A 14,112-nucleotide genomic window follows, 5' to 3' on the forward strand; every position below is an offset into this window, starting at 1 on the left:
TCACATGGTGCGTGGTCTACGTTTACGCGGAATACCCATACTTTCAAAAATTAATTCCGACATATATCCTCCGTGAACGCAATCGCTAGGCAGTTTGTCATCGGAGTCAATGCTTGTTAGAGTCAGAACTTACAGCCATCAGTGGTAACAGCACGCGTTGCGTCAGACGCGCACGCGACAGAACGAGCCGCGCGGTGCGGAGCGGCGCGGCACCGCGCGGCGTCGCGACGCGACGCGACGCGACGCGATGTGTCGTCGCGCCGGTCGTGCCGACGGACAATCCGTCGCGAATCGGAGCTGATTTAGGAGTTGCCGATCCCGCCGGTTAGACGCGACCGGACGAGAGGCTGGACGGAACGAGTCTCCGGCGACTGTTTCGGAGCGGCGGCGCGCGGCGCGACGACAGAGGTTAAAGCAAAAGGGGTGGAAGAGAAGGAAGAGAAAGAGAGAGGAATGCGTAAGACGACGTTCTCTTACCTTCCCACGTCACGGCGAGATACACGCGAAATCCGTCCACGCCATTCTCTCTCTCGAGCACAGCACCGCACTGCACCATACACAGAGCACTACTTGAGCAATACCTTCCTCCACCGCCGCCGGTCGGTCGGTCGGTCTCTATCTTGTTCTATATCCCTCGTTTCTTCCGTCTACCTTTCTCCCCTTTTCTAATCTTGGTCCACCTGTCCCGTTTCTCTCTCTCTCTTTCTCTCTCTCTCTCTCTCTCTCTCCCTCCCTCTCTCTCAATCTCAGTCTATCTCTATCTGTCTGCCTGTCTCTCTCTCTCTCCCCCCCTCCTCCACGGTCACGCCGGCAGGAGAGATCCTTCGTCGTCGGCCTCCCTTTTCTACAACACCTTCCCCTTGCTCTCGGGGGGCGACGATCGGGCCGTGTCAATGACGCTGCGACGCCGCGATCGGCGACGGCGGCGGTGATGTGATGACGACGGCAGACGGCGACGTCGCCGATGTCGAGGGCGACGCGCGAGACGTGATTAGGAGGAAGAGGAAGAAGAAAAGGAAGCGCCTCCCTGCGGCACGCGCGCGCGCGAGAGAGAGAGACGATCCAGCATCCAGCTACGCCCGTGACAGCGTCTGGGCAACTACTGAGGAGAGGATCTGCGCGGTTCCGGCGCAAGCTTTCGTTCCCGTTTTGACCAGACACGGCGCCACCGTGGACCAACCCTTTTCGACGAGGGAGAAAGCGCGAGGTTGTCCGAGGGGTGACACGCGTGCGGGCCACGAGGATAAAGGCACGCGCGCGCGTCTATACGCGTATACACTCCGATACGAGATAAAAGTGTCCTAATGATATATATGTTATGATATTAGAAAATATAGATATATCCTTCTCTCTCGTTCTCTCTCTCATTTTCGTATCTTCGCGTCGATATCTCGCCGATATTGCAGGTGATATCAATATTTTATGGCTACATTGCTATCAACGTCCTGCTATCTTTTCTCATTGTTTTTAAATCTTTTCAGAATGGCGAGCTATCCCATAAAGTTGTTTATCGCAATGTGACTTTCTCGCTTTATAATCATCATAAATTATACGTTTTAATTAAATGCAATAAAATGTTTAACAAAGTTATTTTTTGTCGCGAAAGACAATTTTCCGTTCGTTTGATTTGTTTTTTTTTTTTTAATATTCCGCAGTTTTCTTTATGCTTAAATGAGTAAGTATCGATACATTTCGTATAATTTATTTTATTTTTAAATGAATATCTCTAGATATATAGTTACCTATAATCATAAATAAATTTTTTTATATCATAAGGGAAGAAAATAACTTATCAGTTTCTGCAAAAGCGACTCTTATTCATATATCAATTTTAACTCGGTTGTCTCTAATAGAATTCGACGATTTAACTTTTGCGTCCCCGTTTCTTTTCCCGAAGAAATGACACAAATATCGTGCATGTATCTTTACGAAATAATTTAATACATCGTGATACAGTTACAGGCTAAATTTAAGCTGTCTTGAGGATGAAGATAGACGATCACGCTCCACTGCGCTAAAATTTAAATTTATCGTGGTCATGTAAACTGCACCGGCGAGGATTACGAAATGTATCAATGTGCAGCAACTCGGCTTAAAATTTCATTTAATTAAAGTTTGTTTCGAGAACAGTTCGCGCTCTGCGCTTCTATAGATATAATGCCGATCGGGACACCGCGAGGATTACACGCCGCTGAGATAAGGCGGCATCTTGGCGCGAGATGAGTTTCGCACGGTCGATACGGCGTTACAATATTAGAGGCAACGTACTAACGGGCCGCTGTACTGATATCGTACGTCGTTAAAAAGGCAAGTTTACCCGTCGCGGCACGATCGTCAGTAAATTCGATGGGGCTACGTGACGGGGCCCTCGTTTACAATTTACGGCTGAGAACCGGACGTGTAAATAGTAAGGAACAGACGATATTTTCACGGTACGACGTCGTGATCGGAATCACGAGTAAATCAGAAATTTTTTCTTTCCACGTTTCTGTATAATAACATGATTTATATCTGACGCGATGAAATGTTTAAAGAATGCAAGACGCAGATTGTAAATGACCTTATTTCATTCTCGGATATAAAATATCTTTGAAATAACGTATACATACGTATTTCAGTTTTTAAATATACACATAAAAATTTTCATGTAAAACATTACCACGATATATAAAACTCTTATTCATTTAAGTCAATCATATTATACCAGTTTAAAAAAATGTGAAATGTTGATGTACATTAGAAATCAGTGCAATTATTGAATAATTCAAGTACTACGCATGCAGTATAATCTGTTCCTTTTAATTACTCATTATATTTTAAAAACCTTGAAGTTTATATGAGATATGTATATTCTGTGTATATATGTACACTTACATTTATACATAAATTTCGCGTATACAATATTTTAATTGAGAAAAAAATCGCAAAGTAACTAAATTATATTATATTTCCAAATAATTAGTATTAATTTTCTTTCAATAATATTTGATTTTATAAAATAAAAGATGATTGATAATTGTAATAAAATGCAAAAAAAGTAAAACTAAGAAAGAACAGACTATTTATAAAATTAATTGAAGTACAGTACTCATCATTTCGCGACGTCCCTCGATGTCCACCGATCCATCTGCTGCAATTACATCTGCAAGTACAGTCCGGAAATGGTCTAGTAGTAATTGTAGCAGTGGTCATCTCAGGCTGATTGCACTTCACTTCACTTTACACAATACATTCGCGACACACAATTCATAAAGTTGCAACTTTAATTAATTTATAATTTAATAATTAAATAAACAAACAAATATTTATAAAACAAAATTCATAAATTCGATTAAACTTCACTTTATATCACTTCATACATCTACAATGCATTCAGCAACGCAAAATCCACCATTTAACAAGCAAAATTTTTTTTAATATATTAATATTTATAATCAATTGTCCTATTATAAAAATTAAAAAAAAATTAAAAAATTTTTAATTATTTCTCTATTTTTACGAGTGAACTTTTTAAATCTCAAATATCGGTAGAAATTTTAGTAGAAATATCGATAAGAATTAGTAATAAAAATTAAATTATTATAAATTAAATATTGAAAAGTATTATAAAATAATTTTACTTTAAATAAACACTATTTAGATTTTAGACAAATATATATTCGTCTTCGAAAGAAAGATACATCAAAAACTAAACTTACACTGCTTTCTCGCTCAATGTTTCTCATGCAAATTTATGCATCTATATGCGAAAATCATACGAGCGAAAATTGCACTGATTTTCTATATAATTTTGGCAGAAACTTGAATCCTAAATTCTACTCAACAATACCACCGACTCCAAAACCGACCACATTTCACATCCAAGTCTGTAAAAAGAAATGTTGATTAGATTTTAATTAAAAATGTCTAAATAAGTATTTCTCTTGTGTAAAGCAAAATACGATTTTCATATCCGCAAAAATTTAGTTATTTGCAAACTTAGTTATTAGTAAAAATTAGATTAAAAATAACTAAATAAATAAGCAACATAATAATTTTTAATTTAAGTAAAAATTATAAAATATTTTTTTCGTAAAACGCATTAATTATTAAAAAACCAAGAAATATCGATTTCTTTCACAGAAACTAATATATGTAATCGTAATATATGTAAACATTTAATCGTTTTAAGAGCTAATATATTCTTCTTGTCAATATTATTTAACTAGTCAATAATTTCTTATAAAGTTAAAAAAATAATTTTTTTCTCTTTTCTTAATTTTTAGGAACTTTTGAAAGGGTGTTAAATATATTAATAATTGTTACTTTGAAAAAAAAGATTTTGATAAATTTCTTATTAAAATAAAAATAAATATAAAAAATTTAGAAAATTATTAAATATTATTTCTAAGAGAGAAACTGCATGTTGTATGTTATGTTGTATTAAATCATATCAATATCAATTATGGTAGGAGATTTCTAAATTATTAATAACAATATTAATTATAATACATTAATAAAAATTATTTCACATTGCGTCGAATTATAGCTTATTACTTATTGAATAATAATTGCTTTCATATTGGAAATATAATAAACTACAAGTATCAATTTAAATATCAATCTTTATCAGTTAAGCACTACCACATATATGTGTATGCATTGTGTACGTATACATATATTATTAACATTATAGATTAGAATATTTACATACATAGAACTGGAATATTTTAATACATATACAGTAAAATATAATAAAAAATAGAATTGTTGACAATGAAATCGCCATGTTGTTTTAATGAAGAAATTATTTTGCTTTTTTTCAGCGAAATATTATCGAGACACATATTATTATTATTACTGCACGCGTGACGAGATCAGTTTATGTACGACGCTTTTGATCTCCCTACAATCCCTACACAGCTACACGGTGCTACACCCCTCAATTTTGACCGAACGTGCACTTGAAATGCTTCAGAGCATTTAGAGAGCGTTTTGTCATAAGCTTGCCTGAATCAAAATAAACGGGTGACAGTTGCGTGAATCTTTCATAGTACGCGTCGACCTTCTTTTCCGCGCGACGGAATGAAAGAAATTCGAAACAAACTTATAACGAAATATATAATAGACGAGTTTGTACAGAAAAAGAGATTCACTTAATATAACTTTTATACGTGGCATCGATTTGTTAGTCCATACATTTGTATTACTGTCTCACGATTTCGCTTTAATTATAGAGAAAGCCGAAATAAAGGCACTCGTGTTCTTTCGCAAGACTCGAATCCTAAATTATTACGAGTATCTTGAAATCTCTCTTATTTTCTTATCAATTAATCGTAACATACTTTTTTGACTGTTTCGCTGGTAGAATGTATTTTTTTGAAAATAGAAGTTGTACTTACCTGTTATGAAATATCAGCACGATGAAAGGGAGATGAGCCAACGATGTCATGTCACGCGCGTTTTCGAATTGCGTGACGTCACAGTGACGTCACGATGTCGTTTTCAACATTGAAGATATTAATTGCGGCATTTTTAAATTTATTACACTCAAGCAATTAGTGTTAAATACGTAAACGCAAATATAATAATAAAGTAAAATAATTCAATATTGTTTTGATTTTTCGAAAATCAAAACACGTACGCGTTAAAACAAAACAATATATCTGAAAATTATACATAAAATATATAAAATTATGTTTAATATATTATAATCCAATGTTTTAAGTATCATAATATCCCAATAATTTATCTACTTAGGTATTGACAAGTATCACATTATAGCAATGTAAAACATTTAAATAATGCTATCCAATAAATGTAATAACAGAAATTAATGATTAAATCTTTTTTAAGTATTAGTTTAGTTAAGTATTAAATATTAATAACTTTAAGTATGAATTATTAAATTAATAATTAATACTTAAAGATAAAGTAAGACTCTTATCTTTTAATTTCAAATTAATCGCAATTATAATTGATAAAAAAATGTTAAAATATAAACAGGACTTATCACAATTTCAAGGTTCTTGTGGATTTTGCATTGATAATTCTCCTAATTACAAGAAAATATAAAACTATTAATACTCAGCAGTAAAAATTTAAGTAAATAAAATTTAAAAAATAACTCTTAATTTCGCATTAAGTTCTGTTCTTGAAAATTAATTTTATAGACAAAAAGCTTTTGCAAACATCTAGCAACATTGCACACAAATATCATATATAAGATTGTTGTGATATATCGTTTTTAATCACAAATATTTCAATGTTGCTGCAATTATATATATGATTAATTTACTCAATGCTTTATAAAATTTGCAAATTAACCCAAGTTTTGAATTATCCATCAATTATCCAATTATTTAAGTTCTATGTAAGAAAGCAACGCGATAAATGCAATTAATGATAAAAGAAATCTCAAGATCTTAGTTTCATATTTTAAATTATATAAAATCTGTAAGATTTAATCACTATTTGAATTTCATAAAATAAAATGACACATAATAAAGGCACTCGTGTACTATACATTTATTGTACTCGTGTACAATACATTTAAATTTAAGTAATATTTTGCGAATGAAATTTCATTAGTAAATTTATTAATAATGTAAGCAACATTTTGTAAGACATGTGTTAATGGTTGTTATAAAAATGGTTAATGGTTGTTATAAATGTGTAATTTAGCGATCTCGCTTGAAAGTGATTAATAATTCATCCTGTAATAACATACGATCCTTTTCGCTCAAAAAAGAGGCATCTATTTGAGGTATTCTGTCATATATTCAATTGTAGAATAATCACGTTTCACGCATGCGATAAATTCAAAGTTAAATATTAGTAAAATTTATCGTACTCGAACTTAGGCGCTTTAGTCTTTCATATAAAAATAAATATAAATAAAATTTATTTAATTTGTTTCATTACTACTGTGTTTCCATTCGTATATGCTTTGAAAAATTTGAAAATGAAAAAAAAACACAAAAATTTAATTTTTTTATTTATATTTTTTTTCTTTGTATTTTTATTTATATTTCTTTACTTTTCAGTACTAAATATCTTCTTTTATTCCTAAATTAATATTTAATGTTAAAATAAAGTCCATGTAAAATTAACTGTATGATAAAAAGAAATGTTTTCATTTACATATTTTAAAGTGAAAAATTCTTCCCAAAGTGAAGAAACTGTATTGCACTCGAAATACAGTAGTAATAATTACGCTGTAGCACACTACAAACTAAAAAAAGCTCAAAAACATTAATAAGAAAGTCTAAACAAACATTTCAGGAACATTTCTAGATAACAAAAATGACGACAAAAAATATAAAAAATTAAAGTGTTAAGTACCGACTTATCAAAATGTAAAATTATTCATAAAATTTAACGTTACTTGTTAAACCATATATGTATGTCGAATGAAAATTATTTAATACGTTGTACTTTTGTGCGTGCGCGCGCGCGTACTTCTGTGATGTTCATATCATGTATGATTTTTGCAATTTCAGTTGAAGGGCGTGACATTAGGAATCAGTTATCAACGACGTTCAAATGGACTTACTAATCGTGATGAACAAGCACATGCCTTTGGAAAGCGCGAAATCTAACATATGATTTGTTACACTTGTTACAAATATAGAACTTCTCTTGGCGGCCATGTGACACACTATGTCCTATGTCATGCACTGACCGTAAATGCGATACTAATGACGATCTGTGTCTGTAAATGTGTTAATAACATGTCTGTACATAAAGCACACATTCCATAAGTGTTCATAATGTATGTGTAATTATAAAAACTAGCAAGCGAGTCTTCATTATTTGTCTATGTATTCTTACCTGTACATTTTACTGCACATATGACAGTGAAACTGCTCCGTGTAAAAGTTGCAATAAGTAAAATGTTTCCATAACTGATGCTTTTTATTAAAATATTTTCCACATTGAGAACACTTGATGACATATAAATCTGAAGAAAAAATATTGTACATATTTATTGAGTAAGCAATTCGTGTAATATAAGAACTCGAAATAATTTATTAAAATTACGTTTTTCCACACTTTTACCTTTTTTATTTTTCGGTGCCCGACGTTTCGAACCGGAAGTAGATGCATCAGTTGACGTAGTGTTCTGAATCGGAGTTTCATCTTGAGAAATTATTTTGTTCTCCTTTGTCGAAGAGCTTTCCGAATTTAAATAACTGGAGATATCCGTTTTATCAAAACTTACATTTTCCATTCTTGCTGCTTCACTGGGATACGTAAGTTCCGAGAACGGAATAGAATACGATTCTGCACAAGTATCTCGTATTCCATCAAGATGGCAAGGCTGTAAATTTTGTGATTCACTTTGGTTTTCGGATGACACGTTGCCGCCGCTTTCAATTATTTCGGTTGTATTATTATTGCCAGTACATGCGTTTTCTTTCGTAAAACTGCTCTCGCCGAAATCTCCGCAGTAAAGATTTGTCTTTTCCAAGTCGAGCATATCGTCCAGTAAATCGTCATCAAATATATGAGAGTAATTATCAATGTAAAAGTCGTTTATACTTGTATATAGATCACATGTGAGAAGTCCTGCTTCCGTGTCGTCGCTGCTCGTAGAGGTTGAAACTGGACCATCATAAAATACAATATCTGTGTCATGTGACATACAATTCGCACATGAACAGGAATACAAGATTTCGGATTCACATAAAAAATTAGAGCCAATGTAAGTATCCTTTGACTTTCGTTGCGTATTATTCTCTGTCGTTGGAAACTCGTAGTCTGTAAAATCGCTTTGGATAGTTTTAGGCTGCGGTGTGTCGACCTCCTCTGCTGGTTTACAATACATAACATCGTTGAGATTTATGTCATATTCTTTTTCGACATTACAAACCTCGTGACATTGACAACCATTGTTGTTGCAGTAGAAAACGTTATTCGGCTCGGCTGGTCTTATTGCAACGTCATTTAAAACATTTACATTTCTGTTTAGAAAATCGAGATTGTAAACGGGCTGAAGACGTATATCATTCTCCAAAAAATTATTATTTTGCATTGCTTTAGTGTTCTGCATACTTGGAATAATGACATGGTCTGGAATAGCGGCTAAAATGCGTGGCTTTTTACGCGACACTTTTGTTCGGCTGCTCGATTTACGAGCTGTTTTTTTCGGCTTTTTCAGAGAACGTTTCTTCTGCTTGTTATTATACTTCAATTTCTTCGTTGGTGTATTCTGGCGACTTGGTGGCACATTTAATGTGTCCAACTGATTAATTTTTTGCAATTTATTTTTATTGTTGTTATTATTGCAATCGGGAATGTCGTATTGTATGTCCAACGGATTGTGCACTTGCTTCCTTTGATGATGCGATTTTGGTGATGCGGTTTTATTATAATTGGCTTCCATATCTAAATCAACGCTGGATAATGTCGTATTCAATTCTAAAGAAGTATTTCCGTCTTCTCCGCTGGAAGTGTCGATCTTGCTAAACTGTTTACGATTTCTTGTATTATTGCTTCTTAAAATATTAGGCAAGCTCCGTGTGAGCTGCACATTGTCCAATGCAGCTTGATTCGCAATAGTTTCGTGCTTAGAGACATTTGCATCTTCCTTAAGGATGGTTTTTAAGGAACTCGTGGAAGACGAATGTATTTCGACGTTCTTCATCTTTTTCCTATCGCAGTTCAGTATCCGTTATGTTTTTCTATCGTGCTCTGCTGATCGATGTGTACGAACCTTTAGCCAGTAAATAAAATAATTTACAGGGATGTTTAATAAATATTTGCCTATTTCAATAAGATCGCAAGTTGCTAAATTATTTGTCCACGATCGACCGTTAAATATGACTTCGGCTGTTGTCTAATTAAAATAATAAAATGCTTTATAGTCACATTTCAAAGAACTTTGCTGTATACTTAACTGAACAATTTCCTAATGCCAAGCTAATTTAAAATAAAAATCCATATAACAGCATATTGCATGATTATTAAATATCATGTCAATCATTCATTTGTAAATAACGAAGTGTTCACATAGATCATTTAAAGGACCATTTTATAAACAATTATTAAAAATTATCAGCATACTATATTTCATAACTTATACATTTTATAAATTTTTTTGATATTTTATCGAGTCATTCATTTGACGCATAAATTAACTTTAATTGTAATGATTTTTCTCAATTCTTCGTTTTATTTCATTTTCAACCAAAAAGTGCAAAGAAATACAGTCAAAACAAAAAGAAGATATTAGATATCTATCATCTGTTGCTTATTGTCGAATTGAGGCAATATAAAATGCTTCTGCTAAAATGATTCTGCTAAAAAAATCGACATTTCAAAGAAATACAATCGTAATTTAATACGTACAAGGTCAACAATATAAGCATAAGCGTTTAAGGGGCAAGATTGTCGCTTGTCTCTTTCTCTAAAATCTCGATCGACGCGTAAAAAGCAACAAGTACACTACTTGCGGTCCTTGCGGACTTAGCAAGTTGAGCGCCGATTGAATCCGCGCGTACGTTTCAGCGTGCATGCATCCCTTCCAAGAAACAAAAATGTCCCGCACAAAAATGATTTAAGAACCTTCGTCGGAGTTCCGCCAACGGAGGGAAGGCGAGCGCCAGACTCACGATCTGTCACAGGCTCCGTCCGATCTCGCTCCCAGAGTGATAGCCGGCGACGGAAGTTCGTCCGGGGGGACCGGGGGATCGCAACCGCGTAGTCGTCACACACACGAGTCCGTCTTTCGCCCGCGGACGACTGTAGGCTCGCAGCGACACGCAAGAGAGAGATGCGCTCTCTCTCTCTCTCTCTCTCTCTCTCTCAATCGCTAAACAAAAAGGGAAACTTGAGAAGTCCTTGAGAGAGGCGATAATCGCGTGGAAAGATATATCCTACGGGCGGAACGAGCGAACGTAAACAAAGTCGCCCCGTAGCCCCGGCGTGCTTTTTTCTAAACACATTCGCCGTATTCGGACCGGCGCCGAAAGACGCCGCGCGATATGTATCGCGTAAATATAAATATATACCTATGTGCGTATCGTACGTACTTTTCCAAAGGTTTCGAGGCACGTAATACGCGGGCCTCTAGCCTCTATGCACGTGGAAAAACACGTCACCATGGGACCTGGGATCTCGATGTCACCAAGTTGACAATGACGATCGTTCCTTATCCACGACCCTTTGAAGTGTCACCCATTTGAACCGGCGTCGGGTGTCTCCGAAATCTCTCTTATCAGTAGCCTCTTGCGCCTCGACGCTCCCGACGGCTTTAAAAGGCCGCCGCAAACGATCTACAACTCATGATCCGAAAATCCCGGAATCCGGATCGCCGCGACTGTGCGTCGCGCGACACGAGCAAAACATCTGAAGTATCGGTACGCGTACGTGCGCCGCGCGCGTGCACAGAATCACGGGTGTATCCAAGGAGAGGGTTTGGGGGGTTCAATTCCCCCCCCCCAATTTTTATGTTTTTATTGGTTTTCCAAAATAAAATATTTTTTATAAAATTTATAATATGATATTTGATGACGTTTGATGATATTTACGTAAAAAAAATATCGAATAATGCAATTTATTAATGCAAAAAATTGCTATTTATGCGTTAATAGGATTGATAACCCTCCCCCCCTCGAAAAAAATCCTATAGGTACGTTCATGCATAAAGTACACATTAAAATGAAGTGCAGGTATGAGATATCGAGTTGTAAATAAAATTTTATCCCGAAGTGTATAAATTGTCCAAAACGGATTTTAAAGATATTCGTTACCCTCTTTGATAATTATATTTTGGTGCAAAATTAATAATGCAATTTAATATGATTTTTTAATATTATTTTTTACTTATGTTATTTAGAAATCATTCGTATTTTCTTCGCGGTTCTTTGAGAACTAATTATGCACTATGTGGATTAACTAAATTCACGGGGCTCGAATTTCAGAATCCTATTTTAATTATTTATTTAATAAACAAAAAAAAGAAATTGTAATTAACAAAATATATCAGATGCTGAACAATAATTAAATTATATTTATTAATGTTCAAAATGAATAATTTTAAAAAGAATTGATATATATAAATTTTGACAATTTTCAATTTCTTTATAAGAATATAAAAGTAATTTTTATGTTATTCTTAAAACCGTAGAAAATATTTTTTTCCATATCTATAACATTATAAATTAAAAATATATACTAAAATTATACGAATTTTAAATACAATTTAAGAGCTTGCTAATTCTAATTAAATAAACCGTTTAATAATTTTTATTTAAATTACTGAATAAAGAGGCTTCTTATAAACAGTATAAATGGGAAAACAGTATAAATATGAAGCGAGGTAACATTATAATAAAATATTTTATTAAAATGAACGGTGTATATATAGCAGGTTCGAAAATACTTTTACAAATGATGAGTTCATTTATATGACATAATAAAATACAACAAATAAAATGTGAAACACCATTAGTCCGATAATACTTATGCATCTATACGTATTAATCTTTTAGTGACTTCATATTGATAAAATTACCAATCATTACCATCATCATCAAGATCATTTCCATTTTTCAAACTTGAAAATAAAACATCATTGATCTTGGGCCGAGGATCCCCCTTGATCTTCGTTGGTACTGCGTCTGCTTGCCCCAACATCCATTCCAATTCTACACAACAAAGTAAACAGCACAATCATCATTTCCTTTGCACATTTTCTTTGCGACATTTTGTACAATCAATGCGTACCCGCTTCAGACAGTTTCATGCCACGGAATTCGAGCGCCCCAATAATTTGTTTCACCATATTTCCATTGTGATAGATGAATATTGTAGGAAGATTTCTGTCGGGCCAGTTCGGGATACAAGTGGTGGAGATGCTCTTCAAGAACTTAGTGGCAGGAAACTTTCTCGCTAGACTGGCAAGGTGCTGATTGACTAGAGTACAAAGTGGAATACTGAAAATATATAATGTAAGTTAGTCTCATCGCCGCGATGGCCGCGAAGGTTCATTCTGCTTTGTTTCATCGTACCCGGATTTGTAAAGGTGTAAAACAACCCAAACGTCTTCCCCGGCATTGTTAACTTCTTTAACGTAACCCTCCGCGGATATCTCTTGCACCTCCCCGTATTTGGATTTGTTCGCCAGCTCCTTCATCTCCGCTATCCTCCTCCGTCGATACTCCTCCAGAACACGTTCGTCCTCTTCGTCTTCCAGCTCATCTAACTCGTCCAAGGTCTTCTCCTCTAAACTGTCTGGAGCTGCGAAAAGCCGGAGTGTGAGCAGACGATATTAAGACACATTGATGAAAATTAAAAAGCGATTTGAGAGATTTGAGAAGCATAATCACCACGTCCTGTTTTCTCGTCTATCGTACTCTCCAAGAGGTTTACTATCTGATCCTCGGTAACTTCATGTTCTTTCTGCTTCTCGGGTATGATACCTTTCCTCCTGAGAATATCGTTCCATTCGGTATCTTCATTTGGATCTTGCTAAAATTGAGAAATCAACTTGTGAAGCTATCTGCTGAGACAATGTAAAACGCAGAAGTATATTGAGTTTTTTGTTTTATATTATGAAATGATATAATAAAAAAATTTAAATGTCTATATATATATGTATAAAGTATCTTTCCACCTACAGTCTTGTTACCATAAAAGGAATCACGCGTGACTAACCTCCACATAACCTCTGATCCTTCAAAATACTCCGATTTTTACTAGTACTCACCATTTTCAAAACCAAAAACCGGTAGTAAACACTTCTATTTTATTTACTAGAAACTAATCCTGCTTTGTGTTCTTTGCACAAAAAGAACCTTCCAAATATATACAATTATTGCAACATAAGAGAGTCCGACCGCTGATCTGTTTTGTACTCCGTGCCACTACGCGAAACGCAATCTGACGTAGTCGTCTGCCGCACGCATGCACGTGCAGATCATTGCTGTTTCGTACATATATAAATTGATTTTACAATGCTATAATTTATATAGGAAATATATTAAATATCTCAGTAAACAATAATTTTTTGTACAAGATTAGCTTGCAATACACTGCAATTTTTAACTTTAAACAACTTCTTTATTATTTAATTATATATATATTAGTGTTATATAAATTAATATCTGATAAATAAAATATATAAAA

The 14,112-nt window shown here is 34.4% G+C and overlaps 3 protein-coding genes across 5 annotated transcripts in view; all 3 read right to left on the bottom strand.

Annotated features, from left to right (window-relative positions):
- LOC105453968 (two pore potassium channel protein sup-9-like) overlaps positions 1-692 on the bottom strand; it is an 83,163-nt gene extending 82,471 nt beyond the window's left edge. Inside the window, exon 1 of the mRNA XM_011696275.1 lies at positions 478-692. The gene's annotated coding sequence lies outside the window, so the exon portion shown is untranslated. The remainder of the gene's footprint in view (positions 1-477) is intronic.
- A 6,670-nt stretch (positions 693-7,362) lies between these two features.
- LOC105453970 lies at positions 7,363-11,342 on the bottom strand. 3 transcript variants are annotated; one of them, XM_011696278.1, is made up of 5 exons: positions 11,016-11,342; positions 10,596-10,795; positions 8,041-9,697; positions 7,813-7,942; positions 7,363-7,693 (listed from the first exon to the last, which is right to left on the bottom strand). In XM_011696278.1, exons 3-5 carry the CDS (start codon positions 9,626-9,628, stop codon positions 7,534-7,536), a joined length of 1,878 nt encoding a protein of 625 aa, XP_011694580.1. In that variant the 5' UTR covers positions 9,629-9,697; positions 10,596-10,795; positions 11,016-11,342; the 3' UTR covers positions 7,363-7,533. The 3 variants fall into 3 exon arrangements, with proteins under 3 accessions (XP_011694580.1, XP_011694578.1, XP_011694579.1); XM_011696276.1 differs by having other exon boundaries at positions 10,549-10,795; XM_011696277.1 differs by having other exon boundaries at positions 10,549-10,795; positions 10,995-11,342.
- Positions 11,343-12,305: 963 nt separating this feature from the next.
- On the bottom strand, positions 12,306-13,891 carry LOC105453971 (viral IAP-associated factor homolog). The gene is made up of 5 exons (XM_011696279.1): positions 13,694-13,891; positions 13,314-13,455; positions 12,996-13,224; positions 12,712-12,920; positions 12,306-12,632 (listed from the first exon to the last, which is right to left on the bottom strand). The coding sequence occupies exons 1-5, from the start codon at positions 13,694-13,696 to the stop codon at positions 12,496-12,498; spliced, it is 720 nt and encodes a 239-aa protein (XP_011694581.1). The 5' UTR covers positions 13,697-13,891; the 3' UTR covers positions 12,306-12,495.
- Between the last annotated feature and the right edge of the window lie 221 nt (positions 13,892-14,112).

This window comes from Wasmannia auropunctata, unplaced genomic scaffold (genome assembly GCF_000956235.1).
Source record: "Wasmannia auropunctata unplaced genomic scaffold, wasmannia.A_1.0 LD335990.1, whole genome shotgun sequence".
NCBI classification, from domain to species: Eukaryota; Metazoa; Arthropoda; class Insecta; order Hymenoptera; family Formicidae; genus Wasmannia; species Wasmannia auropunctata.